The sequence below is a fragment of the Pseudopipra pipra genome, chromosome Z, assembly GCF_036250125.1.
Source record: "Pseudopipra pipra isolate bDixPip1 chromosome Z, bDixPip1.hap1, whole genome shotgun sequence".
Lineage (NCBI taxonomy): Eukaryota > Metazoa > Chordata > Aves > Passeriformes > Pipridae > Pseudopipra > Pseudopipra pipra.
Genome location: NC_087581.1, coordinates 60,872,095 through 60,897,638, shown reverse-complemented (window position 1 = coordinate 60,897,638; position 25,544 = coordinate 60,872,095). Strand labels below are relative to the sequence as shown.

General features: G+C 41.8%; 1 protein-coding gene across 8 annotated transcripts in view; it reads right to left on the bottom strand.

Annotated features, from left to right (window-relative positions):
* Nucleotides 1-25,544, bottom strand: part of PALM2AKAP2 (PALM2 and AKAP2 fusion) — a 269,801-nt gene that overhangs the window by 121,515 nt on the left and 122,742 nt on the right. The window contains exon 7 of one of the 8 annotated variants that reach the window (XM_064641785.1): nucleotides 22,942-23,646. The exons of 6 other annotated variants lie outside the window; for them this stretch is intronic. In XM_064641785.1, the coding sequence (XP_064497855.1) occupies nucleotides 22,942-23,646 (705 nt within the window). Of the gene's footprint in view, nucleotides 1-14,736; nucleotides 23,647-25,544 lie in introns of those variants that run through there. One more of the 8 variants, XM_064641784.1, reaches the window with a different exon arrangement.

Genomic DNA, 25,544 nt, shown 5'->3' with positions numbered 1-25,544 from the left:
CAAGTTGCCATTAAACTATGTTCGATTCTTGAGGCAGGCCTAACTTTACACTAGGTCAGCTTCCAAGCCAAGACTCATTTGTGTAACCATTTTGGATTTATCAATGTGTCCAAAAACAAAAATTATAGTCTGTCGGAACTACATATTATTTCCAAAATGTGGTCACTTCCATTATAGTAATAGCTTTTGATTAAACAGTTTCTGGGAACAGTTCTTATGTTTTTATTTGCCCTATAACCCCTCCAGTTCACTTGTACCAGCAGCTCTACTGTGTCTAATATATCACCTCCTCATTCCTCATCTATTTTGCTAGATGTTAATCTTGATTAATTTAAGATCTATATACCTTGCAGTTCAGTCTGCATTGCCCTCTGTCTTACTGATACATTAATTCATAGTACTGTACAAATGACAGTTTTGATTCAATGGAAAAGAGAAACTGTTAAAAAAGAACTACTTGTATTGAACCACATAGCCTTGCTGGTAATCAGAATTAATTTAAATGTCCTTACAACTTTTCTTTAGACAATTTGTATTTTCAGAAGCTTTGGAGTTTGAGCTTGCTAATCTCAAAGCTAGGCGTGACAGATGTCACTGCAAAATCTTAAAGGTGGGTCAAGGAGTCACATGGGCTAAAGTCTTCATAGGCAGCATTTTAAGATGTAAACAAATGCCAAGTAATGTTTTCTGCATACCTACTGTAGGCTCTCCCTCATGACTGAGTTGGAAGTTCTTTTTTCTTAATATGTCTTACATAAATATTTGATATGCAGACTGAACTCTCATATCTCTTTAACAGGGGAAAGGGATTGACTACACTGATTGTATTAATGAAATTAAAAATACTTTTTTACATTGGGAAACTTTACAGGATATTCAGGAGCTTCTGGCAACAGAATAGACTTTTCTTTTAAACTAAACTGCTGCCCAGGCTTGGCTCCTCCTCGGAACCGATTAAGGTGAGTGGGAGGGGTCAGGCTCATTAGCAGGTGATAGGGAGGCATAATAAGAGCCTCCAAGAGAGCTACTAGGCCATTTGCTGCCCAGGCTTGGCTCCTCCTCGGAACCGATTAAGGTGAGTGGGAGGGGTCAGGCTCATTAGCAGGTGATAGGGAGGCATAATAAGAGCCTCCAAGAGAGCGTGAGCGAAGGTCGCTCACGCACCCCACACAGGAGTGGGCAAACAGGGGCGTGGCACGTCAGTGAGGGCGTGGCACGGCAGTTTGCACAGCAGTTCCCATAGGCAGGGCAAACAGGCAGGGCAGAAGCCTAAGGTATTTCTGCGGCTTTTTTCTCATAGCTCAAGGCAGTCATGCCTCCCAAAAAAATGAAAGCTGTTGCTCCTATTACCAGTAGAGGGGTGTCAATACAGACAGAACCCTCTAAAAAGGATGCAGCCACTCAGGCCTCTGGCTGCATAGACTGTTTGAGCCTACAACTGCTACCAGAGGACAGCGTGAGAAACACCTGCATACGATGTGAGCAGGTGGATGATTTGCTATGTCTGGTGGCAGAGCTAAAGGAAGAGGTGGAAAGGCTACGGAGTATAAGGGAGAGTGAAAGGGAAATTGACTGGTGGAGTCACACCCTTTCGATTCCTAAAGAAGCCCAGCAGGAGGTGGTGAAGCCCAGCCCCCCCTGCCATCAGGCAGACAGAATGGACAATATGGATGGGGAGGAATGGAAACAGGTGCCTGCTCGTAGAGGCAAAAACACCCCCTCTCGACCCCTTTCACCTGCCAGGGTGCCCTTAAAAAACAGGTATATGGCCCTGGTTTCAGAAAGTCTGATGGAGGATAGTCAGGAGGAAGATCTGTCTACAAGGTCTTCTGGTTACACCCGGTCTACTGGATCTGTTACAACTACAGGTAAAAGGAAAAAGAGAAGGGTTATTGTAGTTGGTGACTCCATTTTGAGGGGAACTGAGGGCCCTATATGTCGGCCAGACCCATCCCACAGGGAAGTTTGCTGTCTTCCTGGGGCCAGGGTGAGGGATATTACAAAAACACTTCCTAAGCTTATTCAACCCTCAGACTATTACCCGCTGTTGGTTGTCCAGGTTGGAAGTGATGACATCAATAATAGGAGTACCAGGGTAATTAAAAAAGATTTTAAGGCTCTGACCCGATCACTTCATGGGACAGGAGCACAGGTAGTAATTGGCTCAGTTCCTGTGCTAGCTGGGATGAATGAAGAGATAAATGAGGAGAGGTTTAGGAAAGCACAGCTTACCAATAGGTGGCTTAGAGGATGGTGCTATCGTCAAAATTTTGGGTTTTTTGATCATGGGGCAAACTCCATGTTGCCTAGTCTTGTCAAACCAGATGGGCTTCATCTATCTGGGAAAGGCAAAAGAACTGTAGCCCGTAAGTTGGCAGGGTTAGTTAGGAGGGCTTTAAACTAGGTTTGAAGGGGGAAGGGGCGGCAACTGGGCTCTCCAGAAAAAAGCCTAAGGGTGTAGAGCCTGAGTTGAGAATAAAATCAATGGCCCAGCTGAAGTGCATGTACACCAATGCACGCAGTATGGGAAACAAACAAGAGGAGCTGGAAGCCATAGTGCAGCAGCAAAACTATGACATAGTTGCTGTCACAGAAACGTGGTGGGATGACGCACACGACTGGAGTGCTGCTATGGGGGGCTACAAGCTCTTCAGAAAGGACAGGCAGGGAAGGAGAGGTGGAGGGGTGGCTTTATATGTTAGAGAGTCTCTTGACTCTGTTGAAGTTGAGGTCAGCAGTGACAAGGTTGAGTGCCTGTGGACCAGAATCAGGGGGAAGGCCAACAAGGCTGACATCCTTGTGGGTGTCTGTTACAGACCACCCAACCAGGATGATGAAGGAGATGAATTATTCTACAAGCAGCTGGCAGATGTCTCAAAATCTCCAGCCCTTGTGCTTGTGGGTGACTTTAACCTGCCGGATATCTGCTGGGAGCTTCATACTGCAGAGAAGAGGCAGTCAAGGAGGTTCCTGGAGTGTATAGAGGATAATTTCCTTCATCAACTGGTAAATGAGCCTACCAGGGGTAAGGCCCCACTAGACCTACTGTTTACAAACAGAGAGGGGCTGGTGGATGATGTAGTGGTTGGAGGCCGCCTGGGGCATAGTGACCACGAAATAATTGAATTTTCAATCCTCAGGGATGTAAGGAGAGCCATCATTAAAACCTCTACTCTGGACTTCCGGAGGGCAGATTTTGGCCTATTCAAAAAACTAATTCAAGGCATACCCTGGGAAACAACCCTTAAAGGCAAGGGGGTCCAGGAGGGATGGACATGCTTCAAGCAGGCAATTTTGAGCGCACAGGAACAGGCTATACCAGTGTGCCGAAAGGCCAGCCGGAGGGGAAGACGGCCGGCTTGGTTAAATAGGGAGGTTCTAAAAGAAATCAGGGATAAAAAGAAAGTTTACAGACTGTGGAAAAAAGGGCTGGTGACTTATGAAGAATTTACGAAGAGAGCTAGGTCATGCAGGAAAAAAATTAGGGAAAGAAAAGTGGAATTTGAAGTTAATTTGGCTAATTCAGTTAGGGATAACAAAAAGTCCTTTTATAAATACATTAATAGCAAAAGGAGAGGCAAGGAAAACCTCAGTTCTCTGTTGGACTTTGAGGGAAATATAGTTAACAAAGATGAGGAGAAGGCTGAGGTACTTAACACCTACTTTGCCTCAGTTTTTAGCAGTAAGACAGGTGGCCCTCAGGACAACTGGCCTCTAGAGCAGATAGACAGAGACAGAGACCTGAATAGCCCTCCTGTATTCCAGGAGGATGTAGTTAGCGACTTACTGAGCCAGCTGGATCCCAACAAGTCTATGGGACCAGACGGGATCCATCCCAGGGTGATGAGGGAGCTGGCAGAAGAGCTTGCCAAACCGCTCTCCATCATCTTCCAACAGTCCTGGCTCTCTGGGAAGGTCCCAAATGATTGGAGGTTGGCGAATGTCACCCCAATCCACAAAAAAGGCTGCAAGCAGGACCCTGGCAACTATAGGCCTGTCAGCCTGACCTCGGTGCCTGGCAGGGTTATGGAGCAGATCATCCTGAGTGCAATCACACAGCACCTTCAGGATGGACAAGGGATTAGACCCAGCCAGCATGGGTTTAGGAGGGGCAGGTCCTGTCTGACCAACCTGATCTCTTTTTACGATCAGGTGACCCACCTGGTGGATGAGGGGAAGGCTGTGGATGTGGTCTATCTAGACTTCAGCAAGGCCTTTGACACTGTCTCCCATAATATACTCCTGGAAAAGCTGGTAGCCCATGGCTTGGACAAGTATACCCTCTCCTGGATAAGGAACTGGCTGGAGGGTCGGGCCCAGAGAGTGCTGGTGAATGGAGCTGCATCCAGCTGGCGGCCGGTCACCAGTGGTGTTCCCCAGGGATCAGTGTTGGGCCCAGTCCTGTTTAACATCTTTATAGATGATTTAGATGAGGGGATTGAGTGTATCATCAGCAAATTTGCTGATGACACTAAATTGGGAGGGAGTGTCGACCTGCTGGAAGGCAGGAGGGCTCTGCAGAGGGATCTGGATAGACTTGAGAGATGGGCTGATTCCAATGGGATGAAGTTCAATAAAGCCAAGTGCCGGGTCCTGCACTTTGGCCACAACAACCCCATGCAGTGCTACAGGCTGGGCAAAGAGTGGCTGAAGAGCAGCCAGGCAGAAAGGGACCTGGGGGTACTAATTGACAGGAAGCTCAACATGAGCCAACAGTGTGCCCAGGTGGCCAAGAAGGCCAATGGGATCTTGTCCTGTATCAAAAATAGCGTGGCCAGCAGGAGCAGGGAAGTGATCCTTCCCCTGTACTCTGCGTTGGTGAGGCCACACCTTGAGTATTGTGTTCAGTTCTGGGCCCCTCAGTTCAGAAAGGATATTGAGGTGCTGGAGCGGGTCCAGAGAAGAGCAACAAGGCTGGTGAAGGGACTGGAGCATAAGTCCTATGGGGAGAGGCTGAGGGAGCTGGGGTTGTTTAGCCTGGAGAAGAGGAGGCTCAGAGGTGACCTCATCACCGTCTATAACTACCTGAAGGGAAGTTCTAGCCAGGTGGGGGTTGGTCTCTTCTCTCAGGCGCTCAGCGATAGGACAAGGGGACACGGGCTTAAGCTCCGCCAGGGGAAATTTAAGTTGGATATCAGGAGAAAATTCTTTACAGAAAGAGTAATCAGGCATTGGAATGGGCTGCCCAGAGAGGTGGTGGATTCACCATCCCTGGAGATTTTTAAACGCAGATTGGACGTGGCACTGAGTGCCATGATCTAGTAAATGGACTGGATTTGGACCAAGGGTTGGACTCGATGATCTCGGAGGTCTTTTCCAACCCAATCGATTCTATGATTCTATGATTCTATGATTCTAAACTTCATGAAAAGCCAGTATATGTAATAGTAGTATATTGATTTAAATTTATGGCTTATGTAAAGTAGTGCATCTTTCCATGTAAATTTTTTTAGGATCCGGGCCTACAAAGATTTACACACACAGTTTCATTGTGTATCCTGGTCCCAAGAAATCAGAAACAAGACTCCCTTTGATTGCACTGGAGCCAGGACTCCAGCTGTTGCTTTCCGAGCAGGCAGTACAGCAGAGCTGAATGTTTACCAGATTTTTGTAAGATGTAGGGTCTGAGGCCAGACATCAGAACTTTTTCACCCTTGCCCTATTCTTGCCATATTGTAGGATACTTGTGATTTATTGCCAACAACAACAATAACAAAAAAGTGAATCCTGTCTCAGTAAGCTTGAGATTTGATAAATTTGAAAAACCCAGAGGCAAATACTAACAAAAGAATACACTGCTTAGAATTAATACCAAATATTTTTTTATAAACTCAAGACTGTATTTGTTGTGTCAGGAGTGAGGGATGTTGTCAGCTCATACAAGAACACACACGCACACACACGTTCAGAATTTATGCAAGTATAAAACCATTCATGACTATGAGGTCTGTGGTCAAGCTCAGCTCAGTCCTGAGTCCATAGTAAAGGCAATGTAATCTTTGAGATTGACTGAAGCCTTCAAGACAGAATTCACAAGGGCTGCTACAGCAACAATTTTCCACAGAGAGCTTATTTTTAAACCTAAACGGCAAATGAGAGGGAAGTTCACATCTGGAGGCCTGAACTTGCTCGTTTTTATTCTGGCTTTAGCTGACCTTTCAAGTCTGAGAATTTGTTGAGGTTGAGTTTGTATGTTATATGTTTGAACTTAATGTTATGGAGGCATTTCATCTTTGTCCACAAGTCTGGTGAATAGTGGGTATGATGTGGACATAATGCTCTGTACAGCACAGCCCTGCACAAATTACACTAATGGATCCACACCAAACCACAGGTGCTGGCCCACTCATTTTCTAGGGAAGCCTGGACCTAGGTCCATCTGTAAATCATAGGGCTGTCTGTCACCCTTGTGCAAAACCTGTACTTTGCCTAGCCCTGAAGTTTTGGGTTGACACAGCTCCTGATCTTTGTGGCCTACGCTTCTCTCTGCTCTGAATTACGGGGACAGCAGACCTGTGCTTGGGCTGTGGTAGTTCTGACTTGGAAGGCTTGCAGTGGACTGCAGCACAAAACAAAAAATGATCAAAAGTAAGCTTTTCTATGTGTTCCTCAGGTTTACTTTTACCTGTTGAATTATTGTAGACTAGATGATGTGTTGGTTGCTGTCAGGAAATAAAGACACTGATTTGTAACTGGTATGATGACTTCCTGATGGACCCTCCAGGTAGGCTTGAGCCTAGACCCCACGTTCAGCATGAGTGCTGTAAGATTTTGTCCATCTGCTATTTATTGTGCTGCCTGGTGCTTCCCTATCTTCTCAGACTGGGAAAAAGCTGCAAATATTCCTCTTTTTCCATTCTCACTGGACTCTCTTGCACCAGTAGGTCTGTTTGCTCCTTGACTGACTTGCCTTCAACTTAGGTGAGCTGGGAGCTGTCTGCCATGTCTTGCCCAATGAGACACTTGTCTGTCTTTGTCTGACCCCCACCGCAAGAGCCAGAGTTGAACTACTAAAAAAATCACCCATCTTACCACCTGCTGGGGAGTACTGATGACACTTTGCTTCAGCAGAGACAGAATCCTGTTCCCTGCCAGTGCCAGGGACAATTTTCTAATCTATCCTCTTCATACACAAGGGCCCTGAATTATCTTGTAGTAATATCAACACTTAAAAAGCACCATGTGTATATGGACAGAGAGTGCTAGTTTACCTCTACCAAAACACACAGATTTTATTCAAAAAAGCATTTCCTTTTAAGGACAAAATTAATTGAATGGAGCTAACATCTCTGACTTGGTGACTGTGTTATATTCAGTGTTAAATTATTCATACTGAGAAAGGCAGAAGCCACCAAAACTACTTTACAGCCTGATGGAGATAGCCTCTATAAACAGTAATAAATGCTCACATCACTACCTTAACACAAATGGTGTCTCCACCTGAAAAAATACACAGCAGGTGTGTTGAGGGAGAGAGCTCAGGTGACTTGAGTGAGGGATGCAGAGACCAATGGCTTTGAGCAGTGATGAGATCTGCAGTTTCTGGCTTTAATGCTGTTTTCTACTTTCTGATTGCTTCTCACATCTGAGTCCTCTCTAGAGGGCTAGGGGATTTACAAGACATTTTTACACTAAGATCTTTCTGGCAGAAACATCTTATATTCTTGCATAAGTCTTTACTACCAGATTTGGTAAGAAAGGGAAGATTTATTTTGGGGTCAGACATTACATTTGGATTGAAGTTCCTTTTCCTGCAAACATTAGCATTGTCTAAGGCTTTCAAGATGCACACATGGCACTGGGAGAGTAATTTGTACCCAGGGGAGGATGAGTCCTCTAGCAGCAATTGCTCCCATCAGTTGTTTGTTTTTTCTGGAGAAAAGTTTATCTAGAAAAAAGTTTCTTGGGAAACTTTTGCATCTGTCAAACAGTGTGCTAGTCTTCATATACATGGCAATGGATGTTAGACCAGAGTTCTCCTTCCTGGTAGCCTCAAGCTGGGTCAGAATGCTCCCCACTTCAGAGATATTCATGTGGTGCATTAGTACTCAAATGAGTGCTGTGCAAATATGTGTGCAGCTGAAGTGAAAGAAGCAGCGGACAGGAGGGAAGGGAAAATCAGAGAGCTGTCCACAGTCAGCAGACACAGGAGCATCATCCAGTACTTACAATGTACAGCTGTGGGTCTCTTGCCCACAGTTAGCTCTTCATTATTAGACACAAAACTTGAAATTGTAATGTCAGCCCTACAGGCTTCATGTAGGAGTGCTGTGCTGGGTGGAGCCAAGGGAAATTTCCCTTTGACTCTGAACAGCAAAGTTTCTGCAAAAGAATGAGCTCGAGAGAATGAAATCACATTGAATTCCACCAATAATTTTGTATAGAAAAGTTGAAGGGAATGTCCTGGTAAAGTCATAGCAATAATTTTATTCCATATGAGATACTGTTGTAGGGGGTTTTTTTTGTTTGGTTTATTTTCTTTTTTTAACAACTGGTCAATTCAGAAAGTCTCAGTTTGGGATCAGCCTGGTTGAATCCCCTGCTCTGCTTTTGATTATTCATTTTCACCAGTGAAGCACAACATTATTATTTACTCTGCTCCAATCCTGACAGTGTTCTCAGCCTCCTTCAAGAACACCATGCAAGAGAAGTTTTTGCTTCCTTCCCTTTTCTGAACAGCACCATCCCTGCTTCCCATGCTTTGTAGGGACCACACATGGTTGGTTTCCAAGCCCATTGGCAGTGGAGGGTCAAGAAGATATTTCTGCAAAATAGAGGTCTTGGAAGAAAAGGGGGTTATTTACACAGAAAGTACGACCTTCACCACTGCAGGTTGAGCTGGACCAGTTAATTTAAAGCACTTAACTGCATTTTGTAGAATGATTTGCATTGGAAAGAACCTTAAAGATCATCTAGTTCCAACCCCCCTGCCATGGGCAGGAACACCCCGCACTAGACCAAAAGCCCCACCCAACCTGGCTTCAAATGCTGCTAGGGATGGAGCATCCACAGTTTCTCTGGGCAACCTGTGCCAGTGTCTCACCACCCTCACAGTAAAGAATTTCTTCTGTTTAACTAACCTAAATAACCATTCTTTCACCTTGAACCCATTTCATCACTATCTTGCTCTCAGCCTGGCACTGTTCTCCAAAAATGCTGTTTTCTTTACAGGATGGCTCATCTCTGGGAGTCTTCTGCTCTTTCCAGTTATCTTGGGCTTTGTGAAGAAGTCTCTAATGAAATCAGATGATACAAGCAGATCCATAGAAATAAATTTGGCTACGTATGTTAGTAAATTCAAATACATGGCTAGTTCTTTTCTGTTATGGCAGAAAATGTCATTCCTGGGGATTCAAAGACTTGTACAAGGGTTAAATTTTCCTCCAACATATCTTATACAGGTCTGCTCTCTGGAAGTATCCTTTACTTGTTACTGCACATTTTTTTTTACCTATTTGAGCAACATGGCTTTCAGCAACCTGTATCACAATAATTCAGTAACCTCACTGCTTAATATTGGAAAAGCTTATTAGCTTTTCTATAAACTCTGGCCAAACTTTTCTTGACCTAATTGTACATAGTTGAAAATAACTAAACATGTAAGATGAAAATTAAGATTGGAACTTGGGTGGGGAGTTAAGTGCTTTTAGAGTGAGTAATATTGGAATGCACCAACACCAGGTACCCCTGGCAGTGTAACTGGAGTGTCAACCCCCATTTGCTGCTGCGAGGAGATTTGCTATTTGAAGTTCTGCCCACAGCAGAGCCCTTCCTGAAGAGATTTTGTTTGTGTGCCACTTATTTTCTTTATAAAAGACAAAACAGTTGCTTCTCAGGTGCTGATAGTGACAGGTAGTGCACTTCAGAATAAGGTAGGTATGCTTTCTTTGGTATCAGCATCAGAGCCTGTGTTCTCCTTCCTGATTTTCTCTTTCTGGCACTGGTTATTTACATCTTGAAATCTCTCTGGCAGTCAGAGACCTATCTTTAAAAATATTATTGCACCAGAGAGGATTTTTCAAACTAATTTCAATACTTTCCTTTATTTCTAGTGCCGGGTGACAAAAGTCTGCTCTGACTTCCCACACAGACACTCTGAGTTCAGTGGGCTGGTTTGGGGGTAAGGTTCTGACCCAGAAAGCACATGTGGCCTTTTTTCTAAGGGGCTTTGTGGCCCTGCTTAAAGTATTTGCAACTGTTAGGCTGGGAAAGTTGTCCTTTGAATCAAACTGAATTAAATTCCTTTTAGTTTATGGGTTAAAGGAGGACTCTTCTTGATGTTGGATGAGAGCAAAGAGTTACCTTCCTTTTATTTTCACTTTCAATTAGAACTTTTAAATACCCTAAACATTGTCTACAGCTTTAAGCCCCAATGTTTCCTCTGTAGGACTTGTAATTTGTGAAGAAAATGGAGACAGGCAGGCTACAGCCTCCGTGGTAGGTCCTGGACTTGTTTATATTTATCAGATGTTTGGTACATTGTGAAGATAAATCAGTAAATTAATCACAGGATTTCCAGCTTTGTGAACTCTGAATCCCGATGTATAGAATCAGTGAAGAAAATAAACAGTGTGTAATCTTTCAGTAGCTTCTCCATTTGTCTTATTATCATTTCCTCATTGTATTTAACGGTGTTTAAGAATATTGTCTGTAGTCTCATAAATGCCACAGAAAAGGGGACCCAGAATACCACAGCTTTGCAGGTCTTGTACATGCAGCTAGAGCAAGTATTTTCTAGTTTTCATCCTTAGCCAGGAATCCCAGAAACTACTGTTTATCTTCCTATTTCTTTTAAATTACAGCAAAGACTCTCCTCAAATTGTCTGACTCCATGAGGTGGAGATTCAAAATGGAGCCCAAGCAGCACTAGATTTCCAGCACAAGTTGTAGAAGGAAAAACAGAAATTACTTCTCTCATGTTAAGTTAAGGGCTACTTTCTTCCCAGGCTGGTATCTATCTTAGTTAACCCTTCCAGTTTACTAATCCCCTGATAATCTCCAGCTTCTGTAAAAAAAAAGACAAACCAGCAGACTGAAATAGCAGCAATGGAGAATTTCCAGGTGTCAGCCCTATTCTCAGTGTGCAACTGCATGTGGTATTTAACAGATTCATCACTTTACCACATATCACCAGTAACTTAACATAAACAGTATATAATTGCCTAAGTTGGTCAACAGAAGGAGGGACCTATCTATATTTATGAACCCCTATTTCTGAAACAAAAAAGATGCTGCTAAAACTTAGTCTGTTAAGAAGAAACATCTTATAATGCAACAAAAACTGAGCACCACAACAATCTATTTAAAAAATTGTCAGGCTTAAGTAATCTCATTTGCTTTAAAATGAATTTTATATGTACCACACTCCAGTGAAATATAATGATCAAGACCTGCTGGTACTTAGCAGTATCCTTCCTTTTAAGGCATGGGATGTTCCCAAACCACAATGAAATGATGTCTAGAGTTAACCACACCAGCTAAAGTGCAGTACAGTCATTTTAGCATGGGGTTATGCTCAAGTGAATAGATAACCTCTTTCTCAGCAGGGCTGATTAGCTCAACCAACTCTCCCCTGCTCACAGAAGCTACCATATTGCTGCCAATGTTGAAGCAGACTCATCTATAGCCAGAGGAAATCTGTAGCCAGTGATGCATTACATACAATGGAATTACTCAAAAAAGAAGCTGAACTGATTTGTCATGTCTGAGAAAGTGACCCATTTTTGCATACTTCCTTTTTTTCCTCCACCTGTTCTTCTCCCTTTGTTTTCCCACCTACAAGCAACCAAATGTGTTACAGTTACATCCTTTTTTTCCTAAATCATGGCAAACCAATCATTCCCAGGAAATGCATGATGGCTGTGAATTGCCTATTTTTTTCTGGTTTGGCAGTACTGCTACAAGCAGAACCACTTCAAAAACTGTAGCAGTGAGAAGACATTTTGTGATGCTGCATACCCAGAGTATACCCCACATTCCTGTAATCTTGTGACAGGCACCAGCAGACGCATGACCACAGCTGCACAAGGCAGGGTAGTGCTAATTATCCTAAATTACAGATGTAAAACATATGGAAAAACTTGGACTCAGAGAGGATTTTAGGTAACTGTGCTTCCCATCTAAATCAAGGGGATGATGTCTCTATATACCTCCGTAGATCTGCAGATGAGGGACTTTTTGTGAAGTCATGCTGAACCGCACAGAGCAGCAGCAATAGGAAATTATGTTTCCCAGGACCTGAACCAACATTTTTATTAATGCTCAGTGGGTCCAGAGAGCTTGCTTACTAAAACCAGGAGAAACTGCTGTGTATAAAACACAGGAGCCAATTCCCTTCTTTCTGAGGCAACTGAGTCCCTAGGTTTGCAGGCCAGTGTCTGAGCAGCAACACAACTCCTCCCTGCCCCATACTTGGAGTGACCTAATCTCTCTCTCAGCCAGATAATTTTTCCTGCTATTCTTTTCTTTTGAGAAGTTTCCTCCTCCAAGTCTGATATAGCAAACTCTATTACTATGGAGTTTCTCCTTCCTTGTCTCATCTGAGAAGGTGGTCTCTGTCAACTAGACACTTGTGACAATAAAGCAGGTAGTTTTTCTATCACAGGTAGATGTGGGAGATGTTTTGCACAGCTGCGCCATATGCTGTGGATTTGCAACCTCCCCAGAGAGACCAGCCTGTGTTCCCCCCATGAGTAGTTACAGAGAATTCATATGAGACTGTGCACAGTGCAGTGGACATCTGAGCAGCACATGAGAACTGCAAATTGAGGTCTTGAAACAACAAAAACTGTTATTAACTTCTTGACTCTTTTTTATTATTCATTCCTACAGTTATTTGTGTTAAAGGTTTCTTCATGTAACCTCAAAAATATTGTAATGTGAAGTAAGAATTGTTGTAGAGTTGGTATGAGTTTTGAGGCATCAAGGGCAGGTTGGGCAGGTCTTGCAGGAAAGTAAAGGGATGTCTGAAAATGAGCTATTCCATTTCTACCCCCAACAAATTCCTGAAACACCTTAAGTATTGAGTACTCAATGCTAAGTAAGCACCTATCTTCCTTCTGTTACCAGAGGCATACCAAACTATTAAAATAAATGAAATAAACCAAAAACCTGAGAGGGATGGCCTCACTTTTTTAAGTCACTGACCTTCACGGAACCACTGCAGAGGAGTTTCAGAGGACTGCCATGCTATCTCACCAGTTTCTAAGCATTTTATTAAAAAAAACCCCAAAAACAACAAAAGAAACTCCAAACCAATCCAAAAAATCAAAATTAAACTTCCCCCCCCCCTAGAAATTTCAAAAGGGGAAATGCATGGAAATATTTTGTTTCTGAAAGTTTAGTAACAGCAGTGATATTAAAATTGTCTAGTCTGTTTTTGGTGTCTATTTGGATGACTCAGTTTTGTGCAGTAGAAGAATTATCAGCTGAAAACCTTCTCATGGCTATGAAATAAAATGAGGTGAAAGGAAAATAAGAGTATATCACAGGCCATGGTATGCACCAACAGATGGAATATATACCTGATATGTCCAAGTGTCCAAGCACTAAGTTAGATGCACATGATAATGCCCTTGTCAATTCATGGTCTTCACACAGACACTACTGATAACTCAAGTTCATGGTCCATCCTTTTGCCATGTTAACACACATTCTGAATTAGGAATTAGGAATTTGCTAAACTGAAGAAATTTATACAATTATGATCACTTCTCTCAACTGCATTCTAGTCCTTTGAAGACTGTAACATACCGGTTCTCCAGGCATTGTCTTCATGGACAGACAAAATTGACTTTCTGTCACTCAAACACAAGTAGGAAAAAAACAACTTGAAGCCCTATTTACTGCAAAATTTTCAGGCCTAAATTACAAAGCAGCAAAGCAGGGCCATCTTCCCTTCTGTGATTCTAAAAAGGACCATATTGCAAAGGCCTCTGCATGTGTGTGTACATATACATTTTATCCATATGGCTTCTGGGTGAAAGGAGCAGAGGGTGGATATTTATGTAGCAATGGGCAATTTGTGGTTTCTTAAATGGCTTAGTTTAAGCTGAATTTTTAAACTTCTGAGAAGTCAGCTTATGATGTCAGGCCACGTTATCCACCCTATCATTGTTCTAAGTTCAGGTAAATATAGTATCTTGAGGGAAAAAAACTACATGAGAATTTTTTTCTTTTATTCCACCCTTACCCCTTCCCCTGAAGTCACACTTTGTCAAGCATCTTCCAGTCCTGATATAGAGTGGACACTGCCTGTGATAAGCCCTGAAATAAAATTGCATATTGTTTACTTTGGTAACCTTAAATTATTCAGTGATTATTTATGGGGAATTATACATGCTGCATGGAATACTTCCCTCAGTTAGGAAATAAGTTGACTTGGAACATACTGCCTTGCTGACCAAACCCAATCTTTTATCTTCTGCAAATATGAAAATATACCATGTGATCTTAGAGCACAGGGTCCAGAATATGCTTGGCAAAGTATCATGTGAGAAAGAAAGGAAAAAGAGAAATGAGACAGTAACAGGTACTGAGTTAATATGTATGAAGGATCACATAAAAATAACAGCTGCAGGGCACAGCAGTGGAGGAAAGGAAAAAAAAGACCAACTGTGGAGTTAGTACTTTAATTCTTTTAGTGAGAGAGGCAGCTCCAGTGCGGTATGTCCTTGAGATCACACAGTATCTTGAAGAGTGGTAGTTAGAGAGAAACACAGTAAAAAGACACAGAAGTAGGCGCAGTGAAAAGGCAGATTTATTTACTAGTAATACTGTACAGAGAAAAAAAAAGAGAGAAGCCACAGTTACAGCATGGCTGTTGCTGGCAGTGTTCTTGGTTTTTTTATTTTGGTTTTTTTTTGTACTCATTTTTTTAATCTGAAGAGAAAAACATAACCATCAAAAAGTACACTTCAGGTTACAAAGTACAGCAGCTATCCCCAGCAATTCTAATCCAGTGTTAGCACAGCAGTTTTTCCCCAACAAAATGGGATTTTATTTACATTAGCTCACAAAGAAAGTGGGAGACTAAAGCTTAAAAAAAATCTCAACCACAATCTACATTCACCATAAAAGCTGCATTTTACACAACATTTTCTTGAACCCCTATGAAGAGTCATTCTTTGTCTATGGAGTGAATGTAGTTGGGAGGGGAAGAAAACCTTCAGAAATGTGTTCTTTTCCTTTGTCCTGGCCTGTTCTTGCTTGGCTACCTTTGCTGCAGTCAGATTCAGTGGTCACAGGAAAAGCAAAAACTTTCAAATGGATTCATCTCCTGTATCTTCCCCTAAGCAGTTCCTACATTCATACTTGCAAAATAACAGGGACAAAATTTGAGACCATCATCACTAAAGCACCTTAATCATAAATACAGGCTGATCTTCACACATCCTCAAGGCTATCCCTAATCTGCACAGTGCTAAGTATGCATTACACTTCCAAGTATGTACTTAGTGTTAGTGGAGCTTAAGCTCCACATTCAATTGGGACTTCATATTGTTGCACAAAACCTTCTTAATTTTTGAGTTTGCCACGATCTGACTGGCATATTATCTATACTGGAGGGATACCAGTAGATTCTTGGAAGCTAATTTTATTGAGAATGCCTTTGCATGCTGGATCAGTCTGTGGGGAAGTTCACATTTTCTCCTGGGTCCTTTGCCCTGCCCATAGCAACCTGACATATGGGAGAGTGGCTTGCCTTCTGATGCTGTGCAAACTGACTTCTGGCAGGCTAGATATGTACCATATTGAGCTCATATGAGTTTGAGAAACTTAGTGTGTTCCCAAAGGAATAGTTAGAGATAGTGTGTTCCCAAAGGAATAGTTAGAGAGACAGCAGATTTACTTTAATAGCGAGATTTTAATGGAACTCACTGTTTGGGCAACACATAGGATGCCAGATGAATAGATAGGAGAGTGCTCCTTTAATATCAAATACATCCTAAGAATCTAGGAAAATGCAGGAAAATTTCCAAATGCTGAGGACAGAATACCATCATTTCTTGAGACTCACACCAATAGGCGTAAGGTGTTTTTTAACTTCAGTCTCTACTTTCTTCCCCCTCTTTTTTCTAGGAGACCACAAAAGGATAAGCAGAGGTATAAGGAAAAAAGGATCAGTTGAGCAACAGTGTCCAGAATGAGAGCAAGTACAGAGACAGGGGACAGGCAGTCTGGAGCAGAGGTGTGCAGACGGAAAAATTTGGAAATAAAACTTACACTGTCTCTTTTATGTTTGTTTGTGTGCGGGTATGAAGTTCACCCCCACCATCTCCAGGCAGTGGGTTTTTGAGAGTTCCTGAAGGATGTTTGTCTCCTGTTAAACACAGTCAGCAAGGAGACCATGCTCTAAAACCCTCTCTGCAGAAAAGTGCACCAGTTTTACAACATCATTAAAAAATCTATCTAACTAAACTAATGAGAAGACACAGTTAAAGCAGCATAAGCCTTGTCTGTAGCATATTGCTTAAAGACTAGACCCTATACACATTTGTGCATGTGCCTAAATTTCACTTGTCTGGGTCATCCCATTAAATTAAAAAGGGCTACTTGGGTGCTTGATGTTATGCTTATGGGCAAGTCTTTATATCTTGCAGACAGGCTGAATAGATATGTAAGGTCTAAATTTTGTTAAAAGTCACTAACATACCAAAGCAAGTTAAAAATGCACAAATATACCCAAACTGGTGAACATGAGTTACTTAGCTAATTCTAGAAATTAATTGTTTGTTTGTTTGTTTGTTTTCCAATTTCAGAAGTAGATAAATTCTTAAAACAAATCCCTAAATCCACCTTTGAAAAGAATTTGGGAAACAAATGCAGGAAAGCTTTGCAATACAATAGCAGCAAACCCCCACAAAATAAGAGAAGCATTTGCGAACCGAAGGAAGGGACTCAGAATTCTTCACAAGTTTGCCCTTAAGAAAAGTGGTCTGTTCTTAATCCACTGGACAGCCTAAGTGGAACCACCACAGGAAAAAAGCTATAGATTTTGCAAGACTGTTTGAACCCATGAGGAAAAAGGCTCACTTTTATAATTGTTAAATTTTAAATACAAGTGGAACATTTTTAAGAACTTCATGCACCCTTGTCACTATTTACAAGCTAAGTTATTATAAGTTTATATTACAAGTTGGATTTATACTCTTTTTGGACTAGGTGACAATCCATTTATATTCCATGGCTGAATAAATTCAGCCATTTTATACAACTTACTCTTTTACATACAAAAATTACAGTCTATATTTTTGTTGGATATTGTCATAGTCTGCAACTATTAAGCTCAGAACTAAAGTTTACTCTTGCTGCTGAGAAGGCTCATGAAACACAATCTGAGCAAATTCTAAACTTTCCAATAGGCAGAAAGAACTGGTTGAAACTTAATGAGTTCAGAAAAAAATGAAGAATCCACGTCTCAGCCTGTGGGAAAATCCTCTACTTTGTCCAGATTAGTTTGTCCAACCCTTTCCAGTGGCATAATCTCTTGCACTTTGAAACCTAATGTTGAATAAATTATGACAGAGCTAGAAAACATTAGTTCCCTATTTAGCCATACCTCTCTGCTGAAAGTAGGTAGCTATTGCCTACCATGTTGACTTTCTAGGTAAAGAAATTTGTCTAGCTATAGAAAGCATAGGTCTACTTTTTTTTGTAAAACACATTTACTTATTTAGCTGTGTTCATAGCAGGTATATTGGATTCTACTGTTCTAACTTGACTCTTCAAAAAGTGTTGAGATCCTTCTTCCCGGAGAAAATTGTGGTTAGGTCTACAAAAGATCCCAAGAAGCTGGGCATTGTCATAAACATATGAAAAAGTTGAAAGGCTCAATGTCATGGGAAGGATGATATTCCAAAACTCAATACCCATTTAGGGTTTGTCTCTCATTACAAAAATATTTATTCCTTAAAAAAATACACAAATGTAATATACTACATTTTCTATTATATCCCCCCTACTTTCCAAGTATACCATTTGGATGTTTGACTAAGTTAAAAGCCAGAACACCTTTTATTTCTCTGGCAACTCTATATACTATCTTTCTGCTCATATAAGTTTGTGGTATCTTAATAATTTTAGGTGTGAAGAATCAGTAGTGAACTTAGGTACAGTGACAGGGGACTAATATATTAGCTATTAGGGAAGTCCCACTAAATGTTTGCTCATGGATACCACTGATGTGGTAGCAATGCTGACTCAGGACCTGATCCTATCAGATGCTAAGCATCATTTTGTTTTGTGTTTTCTCAGAAGAAGCAGAGTTAGCCTCTAGGATTACACCAGCTTGGGCAAACTCAGCAGTGCATGCAGTCTGTACAGGTACATAAGAAGCACCCAAATCATACCCTGTGTTATCATTCATGCCCTGATCTTGCAGACACCTACACACATTCTTCCTGCAAGTAGTCCTGTTGACTGAACACACAGCACAATTAGGCATATGCATTTTTGTTTGCAGGACTGATGTCTCGTATTGCACCAGTAGAAGCACACTTCATGGAGAAGGGCTTGTGCACACTTCTCTTGCTGGGGATTGAAAGATAATGTTGTGTTTATACAGCTTTGGAATACAGCCTGCATTTTTTGGAAAAAAAAAATAAGGAAATGAAAGCTACGAAAAGAAGAAGGAAACGCAAGAGTGCTAAGGCAAACTGTCAAATGGCACATCATACCTACTTTGTCATTCATTTAGATAACATCACAAAGGCAGACCAGAGGAGTTCTGTAAACACATATCATACAGTACATCAGCCATGGGAAATTAAAAAAAGAAAACAACCCTGTAATTCTTTTCTTTCTGTATTGATATTCTAGTAATTGAAAGAGATTGCCTAGCCACTAATCATAGCACTGTGGTTTTTGATTTGTGTTTTTCTTCTGTTTAAAAAAAAAGAAAGAATGGAAGTAAAATGCAGTGGTTTGCAAAAGTAACAGTCCCTGAATGCAAACAAGGGACGACATGGAAAGTGGGTTTATAGAAACTTAGAAAATACAAAATATAAAAAATTTCATAGGTTACTTTTTTCCCAGTCTAGGAAAAAATATACTGAAAAGAGGTTTTTTTCTTTGTTTTTTTTCTTACAAAAGTTAAGGCGAGCAGTTTGTTGTGGCAAAATGCTATCACTGAACCAGTTTATGACTTTACTTTTTTGTATCCCCTCATGCTGAAACTGAAAATGTACATGTGATGGCATAAGTTAAACAGACGGATTTTGCTTAAAACAACACAAAAAAACCCATCCCATAATGATCCTTACAAAACTCTCTCTCTGCTTGGTCATATAGCAGACCTCTTCCTTTGCTCCTGATTGTGCTTGAATTTCCACAGGCAGCTTCCTATCCAAGGGTGAGGGGGAAACCCACCCCTTCAAAGCCCAAAGCAGCCCTGGAAAAACAGTTTACATTCATCAGCCTAGGCTAACGCATCTGAATTCCCCTGTAACTTGGCTGCAGGCTAATGGCTAGAAGGGACAAGATGATGTCCAGGCATGGCTGCTGCCTTGTGGAGGAGAATGATTGGAGTAAGCGTGTTTCAGATAAGGCCCTGTGATTTCAGACCCATTTGCTCCTATTTCATGTTTTTCCTGACCTCAGATGTGGAACTGCCTTTGAACTGTAAAGACAAACCCTATGCAGACAACCCCCATGCAGACAAACCTTTAGCTTTTCTGGATCTACCGGGGCCTGATAACCATGGAGTTAATGTGAACACATAAAAAAGACTGGCCTTCCTAGGCACTCAATGATAGCTACAAGTACTGAGCAGTAGGTATTTGAGAGGTTTAAGGTTTAAGGCTTGTGCTCTACTTCTAACCACTAAAGGGCCGCTTCCGGACTCTCATGTGCCACCATCTCCCCACCATGTTGAGCCTCAGATGGTGCAGTGGTCTCAGACACGTTCTGGTCCCAGCGTCAGCAAGCATCTCCCAAAGCTGGATGCTAAGGGAGTCATCCCCAAACTGCTGAGTCGGTGCTGAACCAGAAGGTCGTCTGACATGGGAGCATATGGCTGAAGGGATGGAGGAACACAATGGGTTAGGGTAATATGACACCTCAAATTTCCCAAGCAGCAGGCTTTTGAGAAAAAATGTCCATATGGCAAGAGGAGCTGCAGGGGGAAAAAGATCAGGCTGTGAAGACACCATGAGGCCAGGGTGGCTGTGAAGGTGGCATCACACCCAGAGAGGCAGTGGTGAGGAATGACAGGAATGGCCAGGCCAGGAGGAGATGGCTAGGAGGTTTTTTCTGAGTGTTCCTGGTGAGGTGAGCAGGCCCCAGAGTGCAAGAACTATTGCAAAGCGTGCCCAGCTCCCATGTAATTCACAGGTAGATCCAAGGCAGAAAGGGCTTCACCCTTTGTGTCGCAGTGCTTTGGGGTCCTAAAATATGCTTGAGGACAGTCTCACTTGGCCACTCTGGACTCTAAAACTCAGGGTCTTGTTTTAAGAAATGTTGAGGTTTGTAAATGTTTAGCATATCTGGGAAAAAAAAGAAAAAAATTGGAATTCCCCTTCCCCAAAAACCACAACCCAACCAAAAAAACCCCAAAACACAGGCTGCTAGTTTCTAACAGACAGCCACCAGACTTATTGTTGCAATGTGGGGCTCTGTGGCCCTTCCCCTCTTTGATAAAACTTAACCACCTAAGCCTGAGTCAAAGGATAATGTGCAGAGCTTCTCTAGGTGAGTTTGGTCCTTCTCCCATCCAAAAGCCCCCAGGGGGAGGCAAAGGGAGCATATGGAAATCTATTAATTTCTGCCTCTGTAGCAGATACAGAGGCCAGCAAAATTTCTGCAGGTGTCAAAGAGGTGAGGCTGTCTTTTACTACTCCTGGTTTATTTACTACTTGTCTTTTTTTTTTTTGTCTGACAGTCACCTGGGCAGTGGTGAGAAGTTTCATTGACCAGCTCCATACTGACAGCTGAGTGACCTAACATGGGAACTACCTTTTGCATTTTTTGTTTGTGTAGGTTTTCAGTGTGCCTCATATTACCACCACTGTGAAGAAGTGTCTTTTTTACTGGCACAGAAAGAAAAGAGTACAGAGCAGGAACTGTGTTTAATTGGATGCTCTGAATTAACAATTAATGCAGTAAAAGCACCATCCAAGAAAGAACAGAAATATCATAGAAACCACCTCAGACTGAAAAGAGGCTTTTTGTTGTTTTCTCTTTCCTTTTTTTTTAACTTTTTTTTTTTACTTTTTTTTTTTTTACTTTTTTTTTTTACTTTTTTTTTTGGTTGCTGTTAAATGATTTTTAAAGTCTGATAGTTTCAAAGACACTTCAAAATAATCTTCAGTACTTGTTCACACTATCAGAAAATATAAAACCTGATTTTTAATCTCACCTGTGTAGTTATAATTCCAGACTAACTCCAGTAGAGTGAGTTAAGCAAAACTGGTGTAAGACAAGAATCAGGTTCATAATATCTCACCATGAAAAATCTGGCTGCTTTCTCTGTTAGAAGAATCAAAAAGCAAGAAACAAAGAAACATCTACTGACTTTGGATGCCTTCCCCTTTTTACATTTTCATCTGGAGTTGTTTTTAAGAGGCCTGATTTTCAGAGGTCAGATGAAGAATATTGTACTGGAAATCAGGTCTCCTTGAAGTGCCCCACATTAGAAAATGAAGCATCCAAAACCACAAGCAGTTTTTGAAAAAGTTAGTCTCGTGGCTATAGGATCGTCTCCAAAAACATCTGCTGTGACAAAATTCCAGTGGGCCTCCACAGGAATTTTACCTGGACAAGCAGGGCAGGATCAGACCCACTGTCTATCATTATGTAGGAGCACTGAAGGTACACGTTGTGAGAAATTACACTTCCCTAAGAATTACAAAATAAATCTCTGGCCCTGCCCCCATTCCCAGCACTGAGAATTTTGTCACTGAATCCAGTAGGAATAGGGTCAGACTGTGAGAGAAGTCCATTTATATTCTAGGGAAATAGAAAGCAATATCTCTCATCTGTTGGAGTTCAGCAAGAAAACTTCACATATAAACATTGGCAGAGTTACTGAAAGGCAAGTAATTAGATCAGTGACTCCATTTCTGTTGGTGTGACAGCTTCATCTTTTTCATGTCAAGTTAATTTCAACTGTAATTTTGGCAGATGAAGTGCATATACAATACTGTAATCTGGAAGATTTATATAAGGCAAAATCATCATTCATACATTTTCTAGAAAGAATGATTAAGGTCCACTTCTGGTATCACCAATAAGCAGAAATGGCTGATGGGTTTTTCTGACACTGCAAACTAAACTGGAAAGTTACTATAAAATGAAACTATGCAAATTTTTTGGGAAAGACGTGTCTGAGTTTTAGCAAATTAAACAGTAAAACGATCTGAGCCTTCACCCAAGAAATAAAAAATATAATATATAAAATAATGTTTAAATGTGATTTTTCTTTAAAAAGAGAAGTAACATTTTTTTAAGGCTCTCATATCTGGTGGCTGTGAAACTCAGACTCCCACAAAATCCTAGGAATCTGATCAAGCCTGTCAGATATTCAAAGAAAAAAAAAGTTAAAAGTGTTTTCATTATATATATAAAATATATATAAAAATCAAATAAATATGAAAACATATGTTCCATTTCCCATTAATCTCTCACTCTGTAATATTAAGGAAAAAAACCCCAACAATAACAACAACAACAACAAAAAAAAGAAGCAGAAAACCCCCAACCCCTCCCCAAACTCCAAATAGTATGTCTGATGGGAAAATAACCAGGCGTTCCTCTTCCTGAAGAACTAGAAAGCAAAGCAACCCAACTGCAAGGCAATGGAGGCATTCACTTCCAGTTCACAGTATTGCAGTTAGAAGTACAGTGAGGTCTAGGTAAGTGATGGAGCAGGAGCTGCCTGGAGCAGGGAAGGAGGAGGTGTTCACATGACAATACAGCATTGACAGCGCTTTTTCTTTTGTGTACCTGGGGCAGCTTCCAAGGGCAGGCTCTCTTCCTTCCCCTCAGGAGAGGAGGGCTCTGTTGTATCTGACAGGGGCCTGCCAGAGACCAGCTCAGCGGCGTTCCCGTCCATGGTGGAAACGTCTGTCACTGTCTTCTCCCGCAATGACTTCTCGTCGTCCTCATCAATCAGCACAAGCTCTGCCTTGATGGTCTCATCATAGCCCAGCACTTTCTTTGTCTCCTCTTCATCATCGATGTTCTGGTAGCCCATAAATATCATTGTCACTGGCTGATCTGCACTGACCTCCAGGGTTTCACCACCACAGGGTTTATCTTGGGGCTGAGGGTTCACAGCATTTCCTTTGATGGATTTGTGTACCATTTCCAGCTTTGCCTCCTTGAAGAGCATTTGCTCCTTCATATGGCTAAGGCTTCCATCGGCTACCACATTTCTGTCTGACACAGTCATTGTTTCATACCCTCCTTTTACACTTGATTGTCCAGCTTTTTGCATAAGTTCATCTACGTCCTTTGAGCTTAATTTATGTACTCCATTTTCTACCACTGTGCCACCAGAGTGAACCTCATAGACTACCTTGGAACCATCATCATAGACTTTGAATCCTCTTTGATGGGCCTCATCTGGGCCAACAGGTGAAGCAGAGACAATCTTGGTCTCTCCTGTCTGTTTGTCTTTCTCCACATTAATTTCCATGGTGCACAAAGCTTGAATGAAAACAAGAGAGGAAGTGCATGTTACAACAAAAAAAGCCAGTGAATGGTTAATTGCCAAACAGACAAAGAAAACTATGGTGCCCCTTTTTCCTATCTCCTGCTGCTAAAGGGCTAAGCGGTCTACATTAGAGGTGGGACGCAACACTGTGGACAAAGACAGTTATTACACTGTGGCTTTTTATGCAGGTGGAGGCTAGGCATACCTGTGGCAAACAGGACCTACTCTGCCAGCTCACGCTTCATGGAGCTGTCTCTGATCAATTAGGAGCGCCAAGAGGTTAGGTGTAATTTAGGCAAAGGGAGGTGACAGCATGCAGGTTGCTTTCAAACTTTCCGGTCTGAACTTGCCTCAAAATTCAGAGAGAACCTCTCTACTCTCTCCTTCTTCTCTGCCATCAAACTGCCAGTTAGTTGGTAACAAGTTTTGTTTGCTGCATGTAATACCCAGACCACTTTATTATCAATGCTTGTCTTTGCTTAACTCTTCCATCCGTAGCATTCAAACCATTTTAGAGACGTGAAGAAACATTGTTTATCCCTGGTCTACAGGTGGGAAAACAAAACCACACAGGAATGGGATAATTTCTCCCACAGGTGTGTGGCAGGGCAGCTCTCTCAGCTTCCACACCAAGACATTGACAGTGACCTCTATTTCCAGAGTTAATAGAATGTACAAAGTGGCCAAGAAGTGCTTCCTTGTTTATGTGAATTAGGCATTAAGCACCATTGCCAAAGATGAACAAAAAAGTAACAATGAACTGATTTTCAAAGTCATGAAACAACAGGTAAAAACTTGTGTGAGGGACATTGCTTTAGAATAGCAAAGGTGTTCTAGCAGGTAAGGATGCATAATGAGATGGAAATTGTAGACCACACAGTAGGAATAGACAAGCAGTCTATACTGCTCCAACATCCATTTTAAGATACAATGACATCTCACTAGACAGCTTTTCAAAGCAAAATGTGCAAAGGTCTCTCAGATTTTCCAGAAGAGTTCATTTGTTTAAGCATTCCTTGTGTGCATAGAAAAACATTTTGGCTCCTAGACAGACATCCACAGACGCTTTATTACAAATTACCACAGGTAGTGACAACTGTTTGTGAAACTTACAGTGATCATTTCCATCAATGAACCTCAAAGGCACTTGTCTTACCTGGGGACACCATAAATGGGCATGTTTGCTTTTTTTTAAATTTATTTTCAAGTGAGTACAGAATATCTTTGCCCCAAGAACTAATAAGGTTGGTATGTTTGTATTTAAAAAAAAATAATTAATATAAAAATTACTGTTGCTTTAATATATTTCCTCTGTCTTTTTATTCACACACGGTAGAATTATTTTTCCTGTATCCTTAAAGCGAAGTATTTAATCAACAATAGGAAATTTACCACGACGTGCATCATGATGCCTCCTGTAGTACTGGACAAAAAATTCATGCGTTGCTGAGTGAATGCATGCTGTTCCCTGTGAGGTGGTTTCCTCTGTCCCCCAGGACTGCAGTCTGGTAGGCAGCCCAGCCAAATGGGGGGTCTGGCCATCTACATGCTGTGTGCATCTGCTCAGACCTTGTCCAGCCCTGGCAGGACTGCTTAGATCGAGTGCCACACTCCACAAACACCTGTATGGAGCTGGAGGACAGAGATGCCCATGGGTGAAGGAGCATTGCTGCCTCTGAGAGTGAGGCATTGCTGAAGACTGGAGTAGGCTACAGAAGCAGTGATCTCATTTTGGCCATTAAACCCTAGGGAATTATCCCTAAGGACTGTGTTTTACCACTGCTTTGGGAGGTTTGTGGACTAACTGTGTCATGAACCTGAGCACAGGATGCCCATTTTCACAATGAAGTAGGGCTACCTGTGTGAACCGTGTGGCCATCCCACAGCAGCC